At 35.1% G+C, this 22,712-nt stretch overlaps 1 protein-coding gene across 1 annotated transcript in view; it reads right to left on the reverse strand.

Annotated features, from left to right (window-relative positions):
- Positions 1 to 247: 247 nt before the first annotated feature.
- Positions 248 to 22,712, reverse strand: part of PCDH17 (protocadherin 17) — a 92,854-nt gene continuing 70,389 nt past the window's right edge. The window contains exon 4 of the mRNA XM_040991035.1: positions 248 to 4,885. Coding sequence (XP_040846969.1) covers positions 4,203 to 4,885 — 683 coding nt within the window. The 3' untranslated portion in view covers positions 248 to 4,202. The remainder of the gene's footprint in view (positions 4,886 to 22,712) is intronic.

Raw genomic sequence — 22,712 nt, forward strand, 5'->3', positions numbered from 1 at the left:
TTATCTGAAGAGCCAACTTACCCAAGGCACCTGAAAGAATATTTCTGTACTCATATTGAGATATTAATTACTACATCATTGTTAAGTAAATCTTTAACATCTTATTTTACTAAAAACAGATCAGTAGCAAAAACGTTTATGTGCCACATTTGCTTTTCCAAAACAACTAGGATCAGCATCCCTGTGGCATGCAGTATGTAACACATTGTGCTTATATTAATGAATTCAAGGGAAGGCAACACCACTATTAGTAATAGCTTTTTATTCGGAGTCCTCATTTTCCAGATAGGTCACATTAAACACAGCCATTAAACAATAGCATTGAGATAAATCCATACAATGTATGCTGCTTTTGTTGTTGTTGTCCTTGTTCACCAATCACTTGGTGCAGCTAGGAACCTTATGGAGTGATGGGGATGATACGTGGACGGAGCTAACCTGAAAAACACTAGGGCCAGGAAAGTCAGACTGCAATCAGGTTTCATTCAATTATGTTCCTAATCAACACATCTTGATAGTCAAAACTCTCATTTGAATTTATGCTGTCTGTTGTCAAAAGAAGACAATTAGAAAATAATGAGTGGGCATATATTATGCCAGACCTCAATCTTTTTCTTGACCTCAGCAACTTCTACTCCATTAGACAGCAAACAGCTTTTAACCCCGTTCTAGTAAAGCATATTTCTACATTCCTTCCTGACTTGTTTTTAGGATGCCATTTTTTTAAATTAAGTAATGTCTTACAAGATCTCAGCTAATTTGGATAAAGAAAACAAGTCAATTTCCCAGCTAGGAATTCATTAAATTTATAAAGAAGTTAACAAATTTTTGTATTCTGCCCATAATAAGGATAAGGATGTCGGGTTAAGAAACAGTATGAAAGCATTCATTGAAATTGCATGATATGTCTCTTTAATGTTTACTTTGGTATCGGTAACAACTAACACTGGTTCTCACTACGTTTAACTTTGATTTAAAACTTTTTATCACTAATATTTAATTAAAAGTTTTGTTAATTATTTTTATTTTTAGTTCATCAGCAAAAAGCTCATTTTCTGTGCTTGTCTTCAGTTATGGAAGGACCTAACAAAGTAGTATGAAATTATTCCCTTTGAATGTATGCAATATTTTTCCAGAGCAGTTAGCATTTGAAAGATATTAATCAAGGTTTTTATTTCTTATTCTAAATTATGCTGAAACCCATGCAAATATCAGTTTGATCATGGGTCATCCGTTAGAGGAAGTGCTCCCAAAAGGTGTGATTTTGGCATCTCATCGGCTTCCTTGAAAGCCAAGCACCAGAGGTCTGTGATACAGGCAGTTGCCAGCCAAATGAATTAAAAGCAAGATTCCCTCAACTATAAAGGCTTAGTGTCCTGGCTGCTGAATTATCACCAACTTGTAAATAAATAATCACTACTAAACACAGAAGACGGGTTAAGTAGCGAGGGCTAGTAAACCACTGGTGGCAGAGAGCCTCAAGGAAATCTCTCACACCTTGGCACAACCAAATCTTAGAATCAAATCGTACTGTTTCAATGTCTTCAGAAACATACAGTAAACCGAACAACTAGTTACTCAGAGTTAAGCATGTTTAAAAATAAACTCCACTCTCTTTCTGGACTTGATGTACATACTTCTACATTTTACTGAGTAGTTGTCTGGCTAGTAAGAGAGAGGCAACATTCAGTAAGACTAAATGGAAATCAGTTTTCCATTAAATTTCCACTATCAAGCCAAATCAGCCTGTAGTCTCCTGGCAAAAGCAACATCATATAACAGAGACAACACATTTCAATTACATAAATTGTCCAAAATATAGTCAGTTAGGTTTCACAAGTACAAGATCCCTTCTTTTCTAATTCAAACATTTACGAATAATAAAAATCAAGAGTAGAGCTTTGGAAAGGCTGTAACTAGGAACCAAATATAGTTCTCAAGAGAATAAGGCTGATGGGAGTTGTCCACGCTTCCCTCTCAAAGCAATTTTGCCAACGAGGTACAGTCTAAAATCCTGACAGCATTGGACAGAAATATTTTCAGTAGAATTTTTTGAGGTTTAAAATTACAAAACTTAATTTGATTCAGTGTTTGTTTTTGCTTTTGCTTTTGTTTTAAATATAAGGATTTTACAACATGTATGCTGTTTCTACACTGGCTTGGTGGCCAGAAAAGAAGGCACAGAATTCTCCACCAGTTTGCAAATAATGCATTTTTCTGCTCCAGTGCACAAACAGCCTTTATTTAACTCAGCACCACATATTCGAAGGTATGGGCTCAAAACTGTTTGTCATGAAGCTGTAAAATGCCAAAACTTTTAAACGCTGAAGGAAAATGTCAATCAAGGCATTTTCCCATCTGCTGCTACTTCTGCAAGTGCTAATTTAATTTTTCCCAATTCCTGAAATTTGAGGTTTCTTAGCCTCATATGGAAGTAAGTTTGAAATGTGCTAAATGTCACAAGAAAAGGTGCAAGCAAATGGAAGAATAGGAGGTGTATTGTTCTCAAAGGACACCCATAAGAAAAAGCAGAGGAGCACTGCGATAAAAGAAAAACATTTTGTTAAGACCCAGATCTCTTGAAAGACACCATACAATGCAAATAACTAGTGCTGGTACCAGACATGCATTAAAGCAGTTTCATGATTTGAAAAGAGAATGAGAGCACACATTTGAACCACTTAAGATACTTTTGAGAACCAACCTGGTATGATATCTACATAGGCAAAGATTATAATCAAAATTGAAAAAAAAAATAGAAGAAACATGAAGTTTCAGAAATTGGTACAAATGTCATTCTTGTGATTTAGCATGACTTTAATAAAAGCTTGTACAAGGACTTGCACATAACTGTGACTAATGGATGTATTTTTTTTTTTTTTACCTTAGCTTCATCAGCTCACTCAAACACATTTTGAACAGATTATGTACTGTAGTACTTGGTAGACTATACATTAAACAAGAGACTCTGCTCTGAGGCACTGCTTCCCACACTCCATGGGGAAAAGGAAGCAGGAAAAAACAAAACTCATAGAGTTCGACAGCTACCGAGGCAACACTTGCCATTTACAATATAAGCCCAAATATTTTTTGCAACACAACTATATATTAATTTAATAAAATACACAATATAGCTCTTATACACTCAACAATTTGGCTCATATGCACGGAATCTGCAATAAATCAATAAAAATATGTCATTTGATGTAAACACATTGAATCTTCTTACATTTGCACATTTAAATGGTTATGTGATTGGTGTATGTCTAAGACATTTTTACTTTCCTGAGCTATTTTAGTGTCCACAAATGAATAAAATGCATTAATCACGCTAAATCACTCAATGGTAACTACTTTTCAGGGCTTTTCTATGTCAAATTTAAAACACACTTATCATGATTCATATTTTTGTTGGACACTAAAACGCTACATAGGCATTTTAAATCTTAAATTTTTTTCTTCTTTTTCTTTTAATGAAATGAATTAGTCTACGTGTGTGCAGGACAAAATGGACTATATCTTTTTACATTTAACTTTTATACGGAATGAGGCATCTTACAAATGATCAAGGGTTTTTTTGTGTGTTTTTCATTTTTATTTTTGTTTAATGACATGAAATGTTCTTCATGTTTATATGTGTGGCAGGTAACTTTATACAGAAATGTTTACCACAAATGTGTTAATGTTTGGTGTAGCTTGGACTACTGCAAGGTCTCTTCGGGACTCTCAGTAGAAGCCTGTGATGACTGCTAAAATCCACCACAGATCACGAATTCTGACCCTGCATTGTACGGGGTTTATAGGTAAACAGTTAAGTCAGCGTAAATCACGGAGGACAGTCTTGAGAGTGATCAGAAATACTTTGATTCTCACACTGCACACCTTCCTACAGATTGTCAAAAGGTGACTTGCTTCCTCCTTCTTGGTCTTCTTTCCTTGTTCTTCTCTCCTTTTCCTCTCTCTCTTCTTTCTTTAAACATCATTAGTTCTGTCCTATTTTAAGTTTGGTCAAAACAAACCCATTGTTACCTCTGAAAAAGAAACAGCAGTGAAAAGGACATACTTGTGGGCACTTCAGATGTTCACTAAAAGCCTTAAAGCAGCATTGGTTTTTCTTCTTCCCTGTAAAATGGGCTGTCACCAGGAGGGATCATTTATAAATCAGCAGAAGACACGAGAAAATGCCAATGCTTCTTTGTTTCTCACTTTCTCACAGCCACAGGGTCATTTCCCCGGCAGTCCTGCAAAAGCTTATCAATTTCTCGCACAACTTCTTCTGCATCCACCGACTCTCTGCCCAGATCCCTGTTGGGATGGTCCAGCTGCTCAAGAACAGTGCCCATCTCCGAGGAATCCCGGCTTGCTCGGGAATGCACATCTGCCAAGACCCTCGCCATCTGCTCAGAAGCCAGGAAGGAAGGGTCTCTCGGTTGCTTACTGGGAGACAGGTACTGACTGTCAGTGGGTAAATATTGACTGCTTGCTTCGGCGAGGGCTCCTGCTTTTGCTTCACAACCATCCAAGGAGCCTTTTGTCGAGGCGCAAGGCTCGATGCATGCCTTGGTTGGGCTGCTTGATGCTGAAGGGACCTCTTGGAGGAGAGGGCTCAGGGCACGTTTGGCTTTTAAATAAGGTTTAACATTGGCAATGAGAATAGTGTGCTCTCGCTTGTCTTTTCCAAATGTACAAAAAGTCTTTTTCCCAGTGGGATTCACAGTTTCGTAAGTCTCAGTCTCAACATTAGCTTCCACGGTGGGTACAAAGAGATTTGTGCGGTAATCAGCATTTTCAGCCTGATTGGCTGCAGGGAACTGTGGCATCCAACACCTGTCAGAATGACCAAGCACTCGGCATTCATCTGTGCAATTAACACACTCTTCTGGTTCTGTAAGACAAAAAAAGAAAACAGCAAATCCAATCATTATTTTCTTTTAAATTTCGACAGAGGCTGTGATCAACTCTCAGTGGGCTTATTTGACCTCTGCACTCTTAATTAAAAAGGAAAATAAAACAATAATTAAAACATTTCATGATAGTTGCATAAACCTGCTGGTTGAGACAATAGATTTATTTTATCTATTCTCTAGTTATTAACGAATTCCCATAGCCTAGGAAGAAGCAAAAAAAAAAAAGGCCATTGAAGAATAATTCTCAATAGAATAGAGCTCACTGTCATCTGAACTCCTGGGGATATCAGTAAAGTTTCTGTTCTCTGTACCCCATCCTGGAAACAGTGCACTTCAAAAGGATTACCAAGATTTTTTTAAAATCAAATAATAGGGTAAAATTGGATTGAAATCTTTCACAGCAAGTCCTATGCACTTTTTTAAAAAAATGAATTTTTTTCTATTTGCTTGTAATTTTTGGAGGGGGGTGACAGTCGTGAAATAAAGGTTTTCCATAAAAAGCCAACTTTTCCTATGGAGAATGGCAAATAGACTTTTCTATCAAAATGTATTATGAATGTGATTGTTAAGAAGTGCACGCTACACTTTTATGAGATATGCATATGATCATGTAATCAGTCATCTTCACATCAGCTTACTTTTGTTCTTTGTGTAAGTAAGTGAAAATGGATTCACTCAACAGGAATAGTCCAGAATAAGTGACAAATTTTCTATTTTAAATAATAATTCATTCACTACAGTTTTTTACATTTCTCCTTCATCAATTCACATCCAGACAGCCTACATGCTGAACAAGGAAATGCAAAAGAAAATTCCTTCATTATGACAATACTTAAATACTTTCATTGGCTCCAGCATTTTAAAGTGTGACATTAAATCTCATCTCCCCTGTTGCATCTTACCTCTCCAAACATTTGTTCTCATTACATTTAATGATCACTATAAAATCTGAGACTTTCAGCAGAAGATATTCACAATTTAAAGAACAGAATTCCTTATGCATTTAGGACTTCTTGAGATTGTCTTTTAGTTAAGATAGATGATCCCTACAATATTACAGTATCTGTTCAAAGGAAAAAAAAAAAACTCCCCATGGAAGATATTTACAACAAAGAGTACCAAGTTTAAAATCATCACTATATTTACTTAATTGCCTTTTAATCATAAATGTGTTTTATTTAAAACCCATAAATATAATTCCTGATCAAAACCACACACCTGTTTTATCTCACATGGTTTTCTAATTAAATAATTTTTTATGAAACTTTTCTAGGAAGTAATAAAAACTGTCTTAACATCTCAAAGTTGCTGTAGTAGTTCAGAGTATATGTCTTGTACACTTACATAATATTAGACATAAATTTGGTTTCCATCTTATTTTTCCCATTTGTAAAATAAATATCTCCCTTTAAGTATATGAAATAGTCACCACTGAGCATATATAACTGACATGAATGCTAAAAAATAGTCTCAGAGTGAGCCATGTACCACAGACAGAAAGGCTAAGATTTGAAACATTGTTGTATGACAAAAACAACAGCAAGGGCAGAGAGGCATAAAATATCTTCTAAGAAGATTTTTTAAAAACATTCACATTACAGCTGAGACTAGAAGAAAAAACAAAGCCAGAAAAATTCACTCAGACATAAATTGTTTAATCTATTCTTCATGATAATCACAATTACCTAAATCTATATCTGTTGTTAGGCATTAGGCATAGCAATATCATTTCTTCCCACCATTTTTATCTATCAATATCACAGTAGAAGACTTCACAACCTATTTCACTGGATAATGCTTTTATCTGTTAAAGCCACATTTTTTCCTTTAATTCATTTACAACCAAGGTACTTCCTTTCAAATATGCCAACATCATTTTATTTTCCAATATTGACTGGCTTCCATTTCAACTGCTTGGATAGTCAGCACTGAATGAATTCAAAATGAATTTAAGAGGCAAGAGACAGAATAATGCAGATGTACGAAAGTGTGAATTGACCTTGAATTTGAAACTACCAACATAAAATGATTGTTTGCACTTTGCAGCTGAAACTACACAGGCTTGAACTTGACTCCTGTATGTCACGCCCAAGGAAGGAAATTTTGAGTATTGATTATGAAACATTAGAAGCTGTTCACCTTGTGATTAGACTGTAATTTTGACAGCAGCAGTTCAGAGATAGTGAAGAAAATCGAATGGATACTTTGTACAAACAGCAAAACCTATGAGCACAAAGTGAACTACAAACTAAGAGTCAAGTGAGAATTTATGGACAGTGGGATCATTTCTAAAGGCATATAAATAGATAGATGGATAGGTAGACGCAGAAAACAAGATACAAGTAATGTACCACAAGTGACTATACACAAAAAGACAAAATGAATATGGTAGAAAGAAGGGAGACACGATGGAAAGGGAAACAGAACAGGGAAAGGAAACGAAAAGACATTGGGGGACTGATGCGGTGAAGGCAGAGAAAGAGGATAGACAGAAAAAGACAGAGGACGGAGGAGAAATAGAAAAAGGGGTTAGACACTGCCATAAAACGGGCGTTGAAGACAAGGTAAGTTTCATCGGGAGGAATTGTGCTAGTCATACCTTCTACTAGACATTTAGAGACCTCTTAATAATTGAGGTGTGTTGATAAATAACGGTACATTTTCTCTTGCTCCATTGTTGTAAAGGTAGACAGTCTAAGCGTATCTTAGGGACACTGGACATGGGAATGGCTGCATCGAACCGTAAGCCATGCCAATGAAAAAGGAAGCAAATGCTGAGGATAGTAAGTACTTGCACAGATTAGAGACTTGTGTCATAAAACAAGTTCAGAAAACGTGGACAGAAACAATGAAAACACAATAATTGACCCAATATTTACTTTTCCCTTCTGATTTTGTTTTCAACCTTTCCTGAACACAACATCATCACCCTTTCACAAAAGTCTCCCCTTGTCAAGAAAGATGGAAAGAAATCCAGTGGTATGCAAGTGAGAAGCTAAGAGAGCTGTATGTTTACACTGCAAACAGGGAACTATTCAATAGTTGGAAGTTAGAAATAGGAGGAAGGCTTAGAGTAGCTAATGTTTTGAATGTAAAATTATGTGAACTATCATGCTGCAATGAAGTGACATGGAACATGTCTTTAGTATTAATAATTATCTTCCTCACTAGTTACATTATTATACACACTCCAAAAAGAAAAAAAACCATAAAATAACCACAATTAGCTCAATTTTGCATCTTAATTCATGCAATATCATTGCTAATCATGTAATCAAATCATTATAGTACTTGCAGATCAGCTTCACAATCAGCCACACACACACACACACACACACGCACAGGATTTTGGTATGTATGTCGTAACACTGAGCTTTTTCCTAAATATTGCCTCCTCTAAATCTTAACATGTTAGCTAGTGAATTTCAGAATATTAATTCCTAATATTTTCCACAAGAAAAATACTGGTGGCTTAAAAGAAAATTTCTACATTTAGTAAAAGGAATTCCATTTAGTAAATAAGATAATATTTTGCTATTTTAATAATAATAAAAAAAGTGGCAGCCTGTCTTATTCCTCCACCCAGATAGAGATTTAGTTCAGGAATCCTGACTTTAGCCAGACCCAACCCTGAAGACTGTGGGCATATGTGGAGGAAGCCAGAAAATGGAAACTCTTTCACTTTGCTTTTCAAGTAATGTTTTAAAATAAGTAAATAAAAATACACATATTTATGTGCATATGCAGTATAAATTTAGACTTAAAATTACCAATAAATAGCATTTTTTTATCTTGTGCTACAATTATGGACATAAAATATGTGGTTAGATCAAGAGCTTTAGTTCTGATTTCAGAATTTTATGTAATTAGAATTGATTTGGACATAAAGACACTCGCAATATGCAAATTCTAAATTGCTAATTTACCTGAAATTTCTCCTTTCCTCTAAGAAATTAAACTACTCAAGCTTTTGGATATCAAGCAGGGTATCAATTTGTGTGAAAATACATTTTGACAGAAACTAACCTGCCAAAGAAGTTTTCCTAAATTCTATCTACCTGAGTAACAATATGCTTAAGTAAAACAGAAAATTAGCTGCACTTAAATTATTGTATTTTACTAGTCTTCCTCAAAATTTACCAAAATTTAACTTGTATAGTGTGATTTTAACAATAACGTTAACACATCATTAGACATGTAAAAGCATTTCAATCAGTGAGGATGTCAAAATTGACCACGTGAAAGACTTACATTTGAAGGAAAACATTTCTTAACTCAGGAAGAATGAACAGAAGTTAATTGTGGTTACGTAAAAAATATGTACCTTGGAAAATTCAGAGGAAGCTTGTACCATTCGATTTTGTGGAGGAAACAAAAAAGGATACATCTTCAATTTTCTTAGAGTGCCTCTACCTCTTTATTGTGTTTTGTTCCCAGGAAGGTATGTGTCATGAATGAGAAGATTAAACTTATTTATTCAGTCTTCAAAACATTTTAAAACGCCACCCAAAAAGAAAGTGAAGGCAACTAAAACTAAGGCTAAGTCTAGCCGTAACCTCAGCTTAGCGAAAGGTTTGTGAGATTTTTGCCTCTTAGTTTCACACTTACCTGTTGCCTCAGGACTCACATATTTGTGCCTGAGAAAAAAGCATGTAGTTTCATCTAAAAGTTTCAGAATCATATGTGGCATTTGCTTCTGATTTGCTGTTTTAATAGTGCAAAAGCCTTTTGCATGGAAATTCCAAATCCAAGTTGCATAAATCAAGGGCATCAATGGAGACGTTCTGAGGTGATGTGACCATGGGAGAAGAGTAGTTAAGAGAAAATATTTTGTGTTTCATGATTGTCACAACAATTTTTTTATATTTTTTCATAAACAGGATTGAGCAGGAACAGTAGTATTCTAATAGTACCACAGGTCGGATGCTTCTTTCAACAGCATCCTAATTAAAGAGCTGTTTCCAAGTAGACAGTTCTATAAAGCGAGGTCAAATTTTTGTTCTCATTTTTTTATATTTTGTGAATTACCTCCTTTCACGCACATAAGCTTTTACAATACCTAGCTAGCTGTTTGAAAATGTAGACAGCAGGCCCAGCGCAATAGCCTAGTGGCTAAAGTCCTTGCCTTGAATGCACCCGGGATCCCATATGGGTGTCGGTTCTAATCCCGGTGGCCCCATCCAACTCCCTGCTTGTGGCCTTGGGAAAGCAGTCAAGGACGGCCCAAAACCTTGGGCCCCTGCACCCGTGTGGGAGACCCAGAAGAAGCTCCTGGCTCCTGGCTTCGGATTGGCTCAGCTCCAACTATTGCAGCTGCTTGGGGAGTGAACCATCAGATGGAAGATCTTCCTCTCTGCCTCTCAACCTCTTTGTATATCTGCCTTTCCAATAAAAATAAAATAAATCTTTTAAAAAAAAGGAGAAAATGTAGACCGTAGGAATCCATTTGTGCTTCTGTGTGGCACTAGGGGCCTGCAGGTTAATTCTGTGGGATCTAACAGATGTCTCTTCCTGGCGACCAAGAAACCAGGACCTTTCAATGCTAGCTCTTCCGCAGCAGCTTTCCACTGAGTGGTTTCAGTGGTATAACAACCTCTTATAAGTATATTTCTTTCATCAACACATGTGCAACTAGACACAACACTTGCACACATTTCTATGTATTCAACAAATTATGATTTATCTCAATATATTCTAACATTATCAAGAATATCAATGCTAAAATAGAAATCTTGCCAGAATACAGTGCAGTAAACATCAAGTAAAATGGATTTTTCTCCCAGTAAGTTTGCATAACTGACAACATCTTGAAGTGACATGTCTCTAACATGAATGGTGGCTTCTTTTTTTTGTGATGATTGATTATTCACTTTTTTCCTCTTGCCATTCTATAAACTGTTATACTAGCTATGGTGCAGGATGACTCATGTCATACAAATGGCATCTTAACAAGCTATGCTCATTAATTCCATTTGTGACTTCTATGCCGCATTTACTGTCTAAAAGTTAAAAATACACCTTCTGACTTTGTTCATTCTGCCCAGGAAAGAAGTAAAAAAAAAAATCACTTTCAATATCATTGCTAATATTGCAGGAAAGACAAACTATCTCAATACGCTTTCTTCGGGTATCAAAATTGAAACCAAGGGGGCATTCTATTGTACAGTCCCAACATAGGCAGATTTTCCCCCTATAATCCTTCACAATAACAAGCAGGTTTTGCTTAAGCACTCTTTTTGAATGTGTTCTGTATTCATTATGCAAGTAAAAACAGATTTAGGAAAGAAAACATATGACATGAGAGAATCAATAGCGTTATTAAGTCATAATTCTTCTATTTCAGTGAATTTCTCATGTAACCCATAGAAGCACAGGTATTTTTTGTTGTTGTACTAATCAAGTACTATAACTGACATGCAGACACAGGATGTAAGATGTACTTCACTGCTTTTATTTGTTCATATCACAAGAGGTATGTATTCTGCTACAATTCCTCTGTTTCTTAAGAACACAGTTTTGGACTTCTTTCCTAATGATCAGCTACAAGGAACCATAATTTATAAGCACAGATCATATAACAAAAATTAAATGATATGCATAATTAAATACATATGAATATATATAAATGAAGGTGAATTCAATGCCAACCAAGTTTTCAGATATTACTTTCATTGTGAAATGTTGTTCTACCTGTTTTTGATAGGCAGATAGAACATTTTTGAAGGAGAAGTTATTATATCATCATCAAATAATCAAACCATGGCTGCCTTGAAGTACTGATTCTCTAGCGTGCACCTGCATTGCACAATGTTTCTGAACCTATTACCACGGCTGCATTCAGACACCAGAAACCACTGGCCTGTTTCATGTTACGGTGAATCCAATCACAGCTGGGTATTTGGAACTATTGGGAGCATTTTCACTTACTATTCAAAGCAGCTGCACACCTTCAGGGATAGTTTTAAGTGCAACCCTTTGGACATAGTAAAACATCTACCAGCGTGGAATTTTCTGGTATTTTACTGACAACACATAAATAGAGCTGTGAGTTGAAGAAAATTTAAGAGACACTGAAATTATATTTATATTAAGTATGAGGGAATTTGATACAAAAGTCTTAGGAATATAAAACAATACGAATCTAAAGCATTCACAGGAAATTTAGAGCCCACATAATTGTGCCCCATGGCATATTGCTCTGAGACTAACATTTAAAATTTAGTTGATCCCCTTCCTCAGTCCTATTCCGTAGGCACAAGCATCACCTGAGGGCAGCAACAGATGCTTGGAAGTGAAAGCGCGGCTAAATAGAGCTGTCTTCTCCCTGTATCCTGAAGAGAACTGGCTCTAATGCTCAATCCTATTCCAATGGAGAAAGGTGTTTGTTTTCTTTGTGAAAAATGACTTTGACAGACCCTCTCAAGGAAAAGCAATACAAATCAGGGTCTCCACAGAGTAATAACAGCTTAAATTCTATGGGAATAATACATGTGTGTAATTTAGCAGTTACTTTAAGAGCTTTTACTCAGTAATTCACATGTAAAAAAAAATGCATTAATTACCTCCTTTGTACCTAGGTATTAGAATTGATGAAAAGAAGCATCTTTAAGAGAATGTTGTATGACAGGCACTCTGTCAGGCAGAGGATTATGGTAAATAAGCTTAGGTATTAGCAGGTTTATCGTTTTTCAACTTGTAACATTGTATCTGTTCATCAAGAAGTTTATTAAAACTTGCAGTGGAAACTTAGAAACCAGTTTTGAAGACAGCACAGAAGAAATTTCATATGCAGTTACACTTGAACTATATCACATGAATGTTAAGCAACAAAGATCCAAAGAAAAGCATACATTGCAACGTTATGAAAGACTATGCAAGAGGTGGGTGCTTTATGGATTATTTAAATTATTATTAGAATTCCAACAATTTGGAAAGTAGGGGAGGGTGCTCAAGTGGAGGGATTAAAAAGAGAAACAAATATCAGACAGGGAGGTGCATTTCACAGTAGAATGAGATACCAGCTGTAGATGTCAAGACTTGGTGCTATAAACCCAAAATGAAATAACAATATCAGGGAAAACAGCTACGATCAGAAGAAAATGGAACATTTCTGAATGAATAAACAAACAACATGGCAAAAAATCAGGCTCTAATTTAATAACTTATTCTTACATGTTTTTTGGATGCTTGGATAGAAAATTGGACATTTACAGATTTAAAAAATCGGTGATAAAATGTAAAGAATTTTCAAATAAACATTAATACTGAAAACAGATATTCTAAAGTTTGGATCCTGATGCGCAAATTCCGATAAGGTCCGACCATGATTCACTGATGCTGGCATTACAGCCCACAATTTGTCTTTCAGTTTGAATCCCATCCTAACTTTCCTACACTACATAAAAATTTCAATTGGCATTTTTATTTACCACCCTAAATCCCGCCTTTTACAACTGAATTTGAAAAACATTTTTTTTTCTATATTTTGTCTTTTGGTTCCTCTTTCCTTCATTTCTGTTTTTATTAACCTGCCATGATATTGCATATGATCATATATCTGAAAGATTAAAGAAAATTGAAAGGACCATAAAAGGAAAAGTTGTGAATAATAGAGAACTTTTCTGTATTTAGGAAATAAATGAGAAGTACTTCAACAAAGCAGAGAATGACAAAAATAAGGCAGAGGTTGAATCTCAGTGATGTTTACAAATCAAAACTCCCTATCAATAAAATAAATAAAATAAAGAAATTCCCGAAATTTTCCCCAAATAAGCAGTGTTATTTTGACTGAAGATGACTTCACTTTACCATTGAATTTTATACTCTAGGACTCCTCTATAAGCCTTGTTATTTTTTACAATCAATTTGTCTCATTTGTATAACTGTGGAGTAGCTGCATACCAAGTTACAGTATTTAGTGTTCTGCCACTTATAAACACAGAACACAAACATAAAATCCTCAGACTGCAAAAAGTGCTGTGATTGATGTAAAAGAAGGTTAAGTTTGAAAGGTATTATGCATTATTTAATATCCATAATAGGAATAATCATTCCTTACAAAGTTTCAATTCAGGATCACCTATGCGTGAGTCTGCAATGTCTTTTTTTTTTCAGAGTGATACCAGGGACTATATAATATTGTCTATAATGGCATTCCGTTGCTATGATATATACTTCAATTTACATAATAGTGTATCTATTAAATATCATATGTAAATAAAAATCCAAAATTTCTTATTCATATTGACTACTACTTTAAATTTCAAGGGAAAGAGATCCTGATTGATACATGAGTAGATGCCACTTAATCGTGGACTCAAAATAGTCAACCTTTAGAAGATTTTTTAAGCCAGTGACATTTTTCTTGAATATTGAATGCCAAAACTACATTTAAGAGGTCACCACTTTACAATTTTAAATTATAGGAAACAATGAGTACCCTGAAAACGAATACCTCAGCACCTGTTCGGTTTCTTATCTCCTAGGATTCTTTGTCCTTTTTTTTCTACTGTGTCATTGCATCAAATGAGATGCTTATACCCTTTTTATGTTAATCGCATATGTATATCATACTTAATCTGACATGTATTATTAACATATGAATTAATTAAAAGTCCTTCATATTAGCGTATTGAAAGGGTAATAAAGCTTCAAAGAGAACCTGATCTATATGCAGTGTAAACTATGTTCTGGCATCATGCAGTAGTTAGTAAAATTTAAAAATCTAGCAACTTAAATGATATTGGGGTTTTCGGACCAAAGACCACTTAAATCTGTTACTATTCCTCTTCTTCAGGGAGGATGTTGTCTTTATAGTGACTTTATTGACTCTGGGCTAACCCCACCTCTGATAATGGCAGCATCTTTGATGACATGCAGGAATTCATCTAAGATGCAAGACCTCTTCCTAGCAAAGTGGTAATCCTGGAAGGGAGGTCAATAAAGACATGCTATTAAGCCAAACTCTTTGGAAGAAGCGAGCAAGATAGTCTTAATAGTGTTTTTCTCTCATGTCTGCTGTTGACCTCTGTTGGTATATACATCTATTTACCAGTTTAATTTCCATAGTTCATCTTATTTCTAACACGTTATTCTTTTTGATTGCTAGAAACAAGTAAACAAAATGAATGTCATTTTTCAGCATTCCCAGAAAATAGACTGCAGTACATTCAGAACAACCAATTCTCTCCTTCTTATTTAGTAATTAATGCCTACCAATAGGTAGGATACAGGAGTATCCAATTGCACAGAAAGATTTTTAATAAATTTTAATATACTAATATTTACAATAGTATTCCAGACTTCAAAAACCAATTGTGAAACCCACAGAATTTCACTCAGGGGTAGAAATAAAGTTTCTAATTTTACCTTGCGTTGGGTAGACGCAAGGTAAATTATCTTACAGAATATCAGCATTTTCAAAAATAACATGTTTGAAGGAATAAAGTTATACTTTAAGATTTAAAATGGTAGGAATATCTATGAAACTGTACTTCTCCATAAATGGCTCCCACTAAAATCACTTACCTAGAAACAATTTGAAGACGAAAATTTTAATAGCAAACCAAAGCTTAATGTTTTCATTTAAGATGTATACAAGTATACACTAACACACATTTCTACATATTCATGACAATAAATATTTGAATTTGTAGAAAAATGCATCCTATGAAGTATAATATTTTTGAGAGAGCTATTCAAATTGAAAACTAACTGTACAATAAAGTATATAAAATCATATAAATTTGATCTTGATCTAGCTCCAACAAAGGCCCTTACTACCAACCTACTGAAATCAATATTATTAATACTACTGTTACTCTACATAATATGTATCTATCTAAAGAGAGAAAAAGAGAGAAGAAAAGGAAAGATCACTGATATTTCAAATAAAAAGCTATTCTTAGAATTACTCCTCTAAAGCCAGTTTTACATTATTTGCAAATGTGCTGTATGTTTAATGGGATATCGTGATTTTTATCTTTTTCATCCAGGATAACTGGGTCATCTCAAGAATTAAAGCAAAATCAATGCATTCCATATCCATGATCCAGAGTAAATATACAGAAACCATTCCTGTAATGGCTTTCCCTGGCAGTGACATGCCAATTGTTTCAAGTTATAATTGTTTAAATGCTTATGCAATGAAGAAACTGGGAAATGTGTTCAGGAATCTCAGACACAGAACGGAGATTCAGCAGCCTGGGTTATCTTGGTATTGCATCAAACTAAGGGTCAGAAGAGTCACCTGGAAAGGCCAGCTCTGAATTACACACACACTTAAATATAGTTTTAAAGTGTTGAAAACTGAAACTGACACAATGACTCAATGGCTAAATCCTCACGTTGGATGTGCCAAGATCCCATATGGTCACTGGTTCATATCCTAGTTGTTCCACTTCCCTTCCAGTTCCCATTTTGAGGCCCATGAAAGCAGTAGAATATGTCCCCAAGCCTTGGGTTCCTGCCCCCACCCACATGGAAGACCCAGAGGAGGCTCCTGGCTTTGAATTGGCTCAGCTGGAGCTATTGCAGCCACTAGGAAGTAAACCAGCAGATGGAAGATCTTTGTCTCTCCTTGTCTCTGTGAATATGCCTTAACAAAAATAAATATTTTTTAAAAAGCATTGTAACTTTTCCTTACATATAACAGCCTATATGGAAGAAGGTGCCTAGAGTGATGTTTATAATAATTTGGGGTGGTTTATTTTGGAGTGACAAATTTAAAGATTGCCTGCAACACAGGCATCCTGTATGGATACAGGTTACAGTCCCCAGTGCTTCACTTATGATCTAATTCTCTGTTAATGTGCTAAAAAATGCAGTGGAAGATGTTCCCATGTCTTCATGCCCCTGTCACCACATGGGAGACTCGGATGAAGCTCCTAGTTGCTTAGGACTGGCTGTTGTGGCCATTTGGAGAACTAACCAGCAGATGGTAACTTTCTCTCTCTCTCTCTCTCTCTCTCTCTATCTATCTCTCTCTTTCTCTCTCTCTTTCTTTCTTTCTCATTCTCTTTCTCCAATAAATTTTTTTAAGTAGGTCATATATTTTGTGGTTTAATTGTTGATCAACCAATAATTGGCAAAACTCAAGAATAATAATAACAGAGAAAGAAAAAAAAATCTTGTAATCTAATCCCAGTCTAAAAATTTCATACAGGAACAACAAGGAGAACCTATCAAGGCAACCTTCTGTGATTCAAGCAGGCTACGTTTGACATTTTCCCTCTAAAAGTACATGTGCTGAAATTTAGAATCCTGTTGCTACCAAAGCTATTTTCAAGAAGCTGTTTAACAATTCCTTTGGTCACAGTTGAAAAGAGACGTAATATGAACTACTCAGTTTGATGTTCAAAGCCCTCCCATAATCGGTCCTGAATAAATTCTGTGGGTAGTTTTGTTGTTAAGACGAAAGTAAACTTAAAATCCAACATGTCAAATTTGTATATTTGCTTTCACAACAAATTTTTTTTATAATGTTTTAAGAACATGGCAGCAATATTCTGGCTGAACTTAAAATTCCTTTTGAAACACTGTCAATTAGAGAAGCAGCAACTTCTATCAGACACATAGTTGACATCACAAAATCCAAACAAATGAGAGAGCAACTTGAATTTGTATATCAAGCTAATATTGAACTTGCAGGAAACAATTTAGCAGATTCATACCAGTTACTTCTTAGATTTAAAATTGTCCAGAACTAAAACCCAGTATCCACTGAATAATAGAATACATTTAAAGAAACATTCTTAAATTGATAATGCATTGGTCTCTTACTATTTATATAACACAAGAATAATATCCATAAAAAGCATCAATTTGGGAGATAATGATTTAAGCAAATATTGGAAGATATAATTATTCATGTTATTTTCTAACACATAAAATGATTATATTATGTATAATATAATTCTATTACAATGGTCGTGCATGTGCCAAAGTGTAGGACAAAATTAATAATTGTTAATAGTTATATTCTGAATCAAAGAGTTTATTACAACATATGTGATGACAGAAAATGTATGGTAGTTTCACTAACTTAATTATCTGGTTATTTTAAGTGATAAAAGAAAAGTCTGGTGATGACAGAATTACATCAATTACATGACATAATTGTTACAAAAGAACTGCAACTAAAAAACAAGTTTGCATGAACTTAGGAAATGCACCTTTGTACATGTGATAGAAAAACAAAAGTCTGATATCCAATGGGAATGAATGGAAATGTCTGAGACTAAAGGCAAAAGATTCCTAGAATTATTTATTGAACGTAAAAGCAAGATTTAATCTACCTGCTAACATCTTCTGTTTTGCCTGGCACTCAGACACAGTTGTTAGCTAGTGCCGTGTTTCAAGATGGTAAATGACCATGGCTAAGCAAGGGTGTAGAAGTAGACCAGTTATGATGTTGCATCCTGCATCCGAGTGACCGTGTTGGATTTCTAATTCTGGCTACTGATTGTAACTTCCTGTTAATTCAAGTCCTAGGAGTCAGCAGTGACTGCCACTGTCCTAGAGTACTGGGGATCATGTTATGGGATCCCGACTTCTGCCCAGCCGAGCCTTGTCGAAGGCAATTAGGAAATGAGCCAATGGGTGACATTCTTCTACCTGTCTCCATATTTTTGATTGTTCAATCAATTAATGAACTTAAACAAGCACAAGTGCTCATATGTGTTGACATACCGGTGAACACTTTGTTACAAGAGAGGCAAACATGTATGGCAGATCAAGACAAACATATTTAAGATCATATGAAATAATGCACAAAATTTATGTTGAAAAATTAAAACACTGTATTAGCATATGCAATATGTGAAATTTTAAAATTCAATTTTTGAAGAACTTAAAAATGTAACTATTCTTCTTAATTGATTAAGATTTGATGTGATGGGCCCAGCGTGCTGGCCTAGTGGCTAAGTCCTCACCTTGAACGTGCCAGGATCCCATATGGACGCTAGTTCTAATTCAATCAGCCCTGCTTCCCTTCCAGCTCCCTGCTTGTGGCCCAGGAAAGCAGTCTAGGACGGCCCAAAGCCTTGTGACCCTGCACCCGCGTGGGAGACCTGGAAGAGCTCCTGGCTCCCGGCTTCGGATCGGCACAGAACCGGCCGTTGCAGTCACTAGGGGAGTGAATCATCAGACAGATCTTTCTCTGACTCTCCTTCTTTCTGTATATCTCACTTTGAAATAAAAATAAATAAATCTTTAAAAAAAAGATTTAATGTGAAATAGTCTATGTGAGAGTATTTATTTAACAAAAACAAGTTAAATTTTTGTGTAATGTGCACATGAACAGATATTGCTCTCAAGCTTCTCATTCTCCCAAAAAACAGACAACTGTAACTTTCCTAAGTTCTTTTCTTCTACTTTTTTCACCATATCCATTCATTTCCACACAAGAAGTGATATATCTCTTCTCTCCTGGTATGAGCAAAGTAACACAAGCATAATGTCTCTTAGATGCTGTAATATACAACTATATACTTTGCACATAACAACAATCAGGCACAATTATTTTCTTTAAGTTTCCTCATATAAGTAGTAAACTAAATCAATCAAACATCTCAAAAGCATTCGGATGATTCAAAGACACTGACAATATGAAAATACACATTGAAAAATAGGATATGGTGAGCTAACCTTTTTCTGATATAGAGTTACTAGTTCCTACTTTTCATTTCATTCAGTTATTTCAAATCTTAATGTCCCTCCCCAGATTATCAAAATCATATCCAGGACATACTTAGAGATTCAAGTATAACGGTAAAATTTTATTTTACCATTGGGCTTCAGTAGCTATTGACTTTTATAGAAAGTTGGCGCTGCCCTCCCTTTAGAAAGTTTCACAAGGTATTATGTAGAGAACTTTAAGAATAAAGTGTAAATCAGCCTTTCATATATTTCTACAAAGTAACTCTTATCTAATACAATGTAGGATTGGCTGTCCAATCAGAAAGAAGAATTTGAGGCCCAATTTCTCAGCTGAGACAGTTCTAGAGACTCCAACAACCAAGCAGCTTGCTCTCCCCCTACAACTTCTATCATCAAGTGCCTCTTTTCTAAACCAGTCCACTCTCCATTCCATCACTCTCCTTATCATTTCTCATATTATCTTCAAAGTGAAATTAGTGTAAGTGGCAGAATGTTTTACACAACTCATGAAGAATTGTCCAACACAGACCCACTTAATAATAATAAATATGAAAAACCTCAAATTAAATGAATATTTAGGCTTTTGTTTAAAACCACATAACTGCATCGCTTTTCCTGCAATATGAACAGCATGACTGCAGAAATAATGAATCAAAATGACTTACTACATTTTTGTCCTTTACAAAAGTAGTCTACAAGTTCTGCCGAGCAACTGTATAGTCAAGAGTGCCATTGTCTAACAAGAGAATCACAGAGAAGAAAGCTAGCACACGAAGAAATTGCTCACCTGGAGGAAGCAGATCAACAGATTGAAGTCTACTTGTGATGGTGTGTAGGGTGAGGATAGCAAAGGAAAGCAAAGTCGGGAATGCTTGAAAAATAAAATATTTTTAGTTAACAAATAGAAAACCAAGTGGAGATAAAAGGGCCAACTGCATCATGGATTCCTCTTTACTACCGTCAATTTTATTTTTAAATGCCTTATGTTTTTCAACTCCTGAAAATATGGTTGTAGACACTTCCCATGATACATAAGGCTTAGTCTTACTGGGATAAAATTACTCTTGGCAGAAGGGGGCAGGGATAGCTCAGTTCAGATAAGATAAAAACAATGCAAATAACTCTATAAGAAAACCAATATCAATGGGAAAAAATAGTCTTCTGATAACAATACATTTCCTTCATCTTAAATAAATCATTTTCTATAAAAGTGGGTAGGAGCTGTAAACAAACACATCACCACAATTAAAATCACAAATTGTCTATTCTACAATACCCTGAAGGACTGATACATTAATATGTATACATTTACATATATGTGTAATATATATGTTACTGCAATATATATGTGTGTGTGTGTATTACTGCATTTTAATGTTAGTTACGCAATGTATGTTGCTATAGAATTGAGAACAGCAAAATATTAGTAATTTTGCTTTTTATGACAACACATCAGCTTCAACAGTCTTTCTCCCTCTGCCTCTTTCTCTCCATACATAATTTCTGCAACATTTTTTTTTATTTGGTAGTATGCAATATCAATTCAAAAAAGGAGAAAATGCTGTATTTTTAATGAACATTCAACGTCGGTGTATTATGGGTATGCATAACTGATATACTTCTTACACCAGGACAAAAAGGAAAGAACATTCTGTTTTGCATTAATGTTATTGAAATGTACAGTGAATATGAAAAATCAATTGCTCCTAAATAATCCTGCCAAAAAATGCCTGTTGGTGAGCAAGAGTAACTGTTTTTAAAATAGTCTCATTTTCTTATTTTCAACCTTTATTTAACATCTGTTGTTGTTCCTCCCTGAAATGTTACTATGCAGGATTTCCATGTAAAACAGGTCGAATAGTTAGCAACGGGCAACTCAGCTGTTTTTTTCACTGTTGTATTGCAGATGTTTGCTTGATTTTTCCTTCCTCCCTGGCTTCAAGTTTAATTTGTGTATATTTCTTCCCTGTTCTTAAAGTGTATTCCCACAACAGATGGAAAAACCTGAAAATAAGTCTGCTTCATGCACATGCTTAAATTATGCCTATTGTGATATTTAGCCAAAAAAGAAGGCGTAGAACATACAGAAGGTTTGTGTAGTGGAAGAGGATATAATCTCTAAGTCACATTGTTATCATGCTCATTTTAAAATTCTGTAGGAATGATAGTTCTTGCCAACTACACATAAAACATAGTTTAGCATCTATGGCCTTCATTTATCCTTTTTTTTTTTTTTTACCAGATCTGCCTTTTTTGTATATGATGTAATTCTCTTAAATTTTCAATGCTTTAACCAATTGAGCTTTTCTCACATTTTTAAGATGTAAGCAGTACTTCATATTCATTGTATGATAGTCCAGGCTTAGTAATCAATATCTAATGTGAGATATATATATATATATATTCAAAAGTTTCACATTTCTTAAACACAACCAAATCACCTAAAGGAAAAACTGCCTTAATTAAACGAATATGTCTCATCTAGTTGGAGAGAAAAAAGACTATTTGTTGTGGACTTCATGTGTCCCACAAGTTCATGTGCACCCATAATTTCCAAATATGACCTTAATGTGGAAAAGAGGTGTTTGCAAATATGATTACTTAAAATGAGGTCATACTGGATTAGAGCTGGCCCTAATCCAAAGACCTTGTCCTTGTGAGAAAATAGGACACAAAGAGACAGTCAAGCATGGAGAACATCACAGGAAAGTGGAGGCAGAGACTGGAATTTATGTGCAAGAATGCTGGTAATCATCAAAAGCTAGGAAAGGGCTTTAGGGACCATCCTCCGGAGCCACCAAAGAGTACAGCTCCACAGTCTCTAGAACTGTGAGAGAATCGAGTCTGTGATTTTAAGACACCTAGATAGCACTGCTTTGTTTCAGCAACCCCAGGAAACTAATGCGTGCTGTCAAAAACCAAACTTCAAAACACACAGCATCCAGAGAGCAAGAGAAAATAAGAGCTGATGACAATGGCAATGGAGGAAACTAGCAAGCAGAATCTGAAAAAAAGAGTTTAAAACAAAGGCAAAATGCATTAAGTTCACATGCCAAGAAATAAGCGAAAAAAGAAAAATAACAATGCTTCTGCTCTCTAACTCGAAAATTTCACTAAAGTAATCCAGGAGACATACATGCAACTGTT

This window comes from Ochotona curzoniae, unplaced genomic scaffold, assembly GCF_017591425.1.
Source record: "Ochotona curzoniae isolate NIBS_2020 unplaced genomic scaffold, NIBS_Ocur_1.0 contig_64, whole genome shotgun sequence".
In the NCBI taxonomy this organism is placed as follows: Eukaryota; Metazoa; Chordata; class Mammalia; order Lagomorpha; family Ochotonidae; genus Ochotona; species Ochotona curzoniae.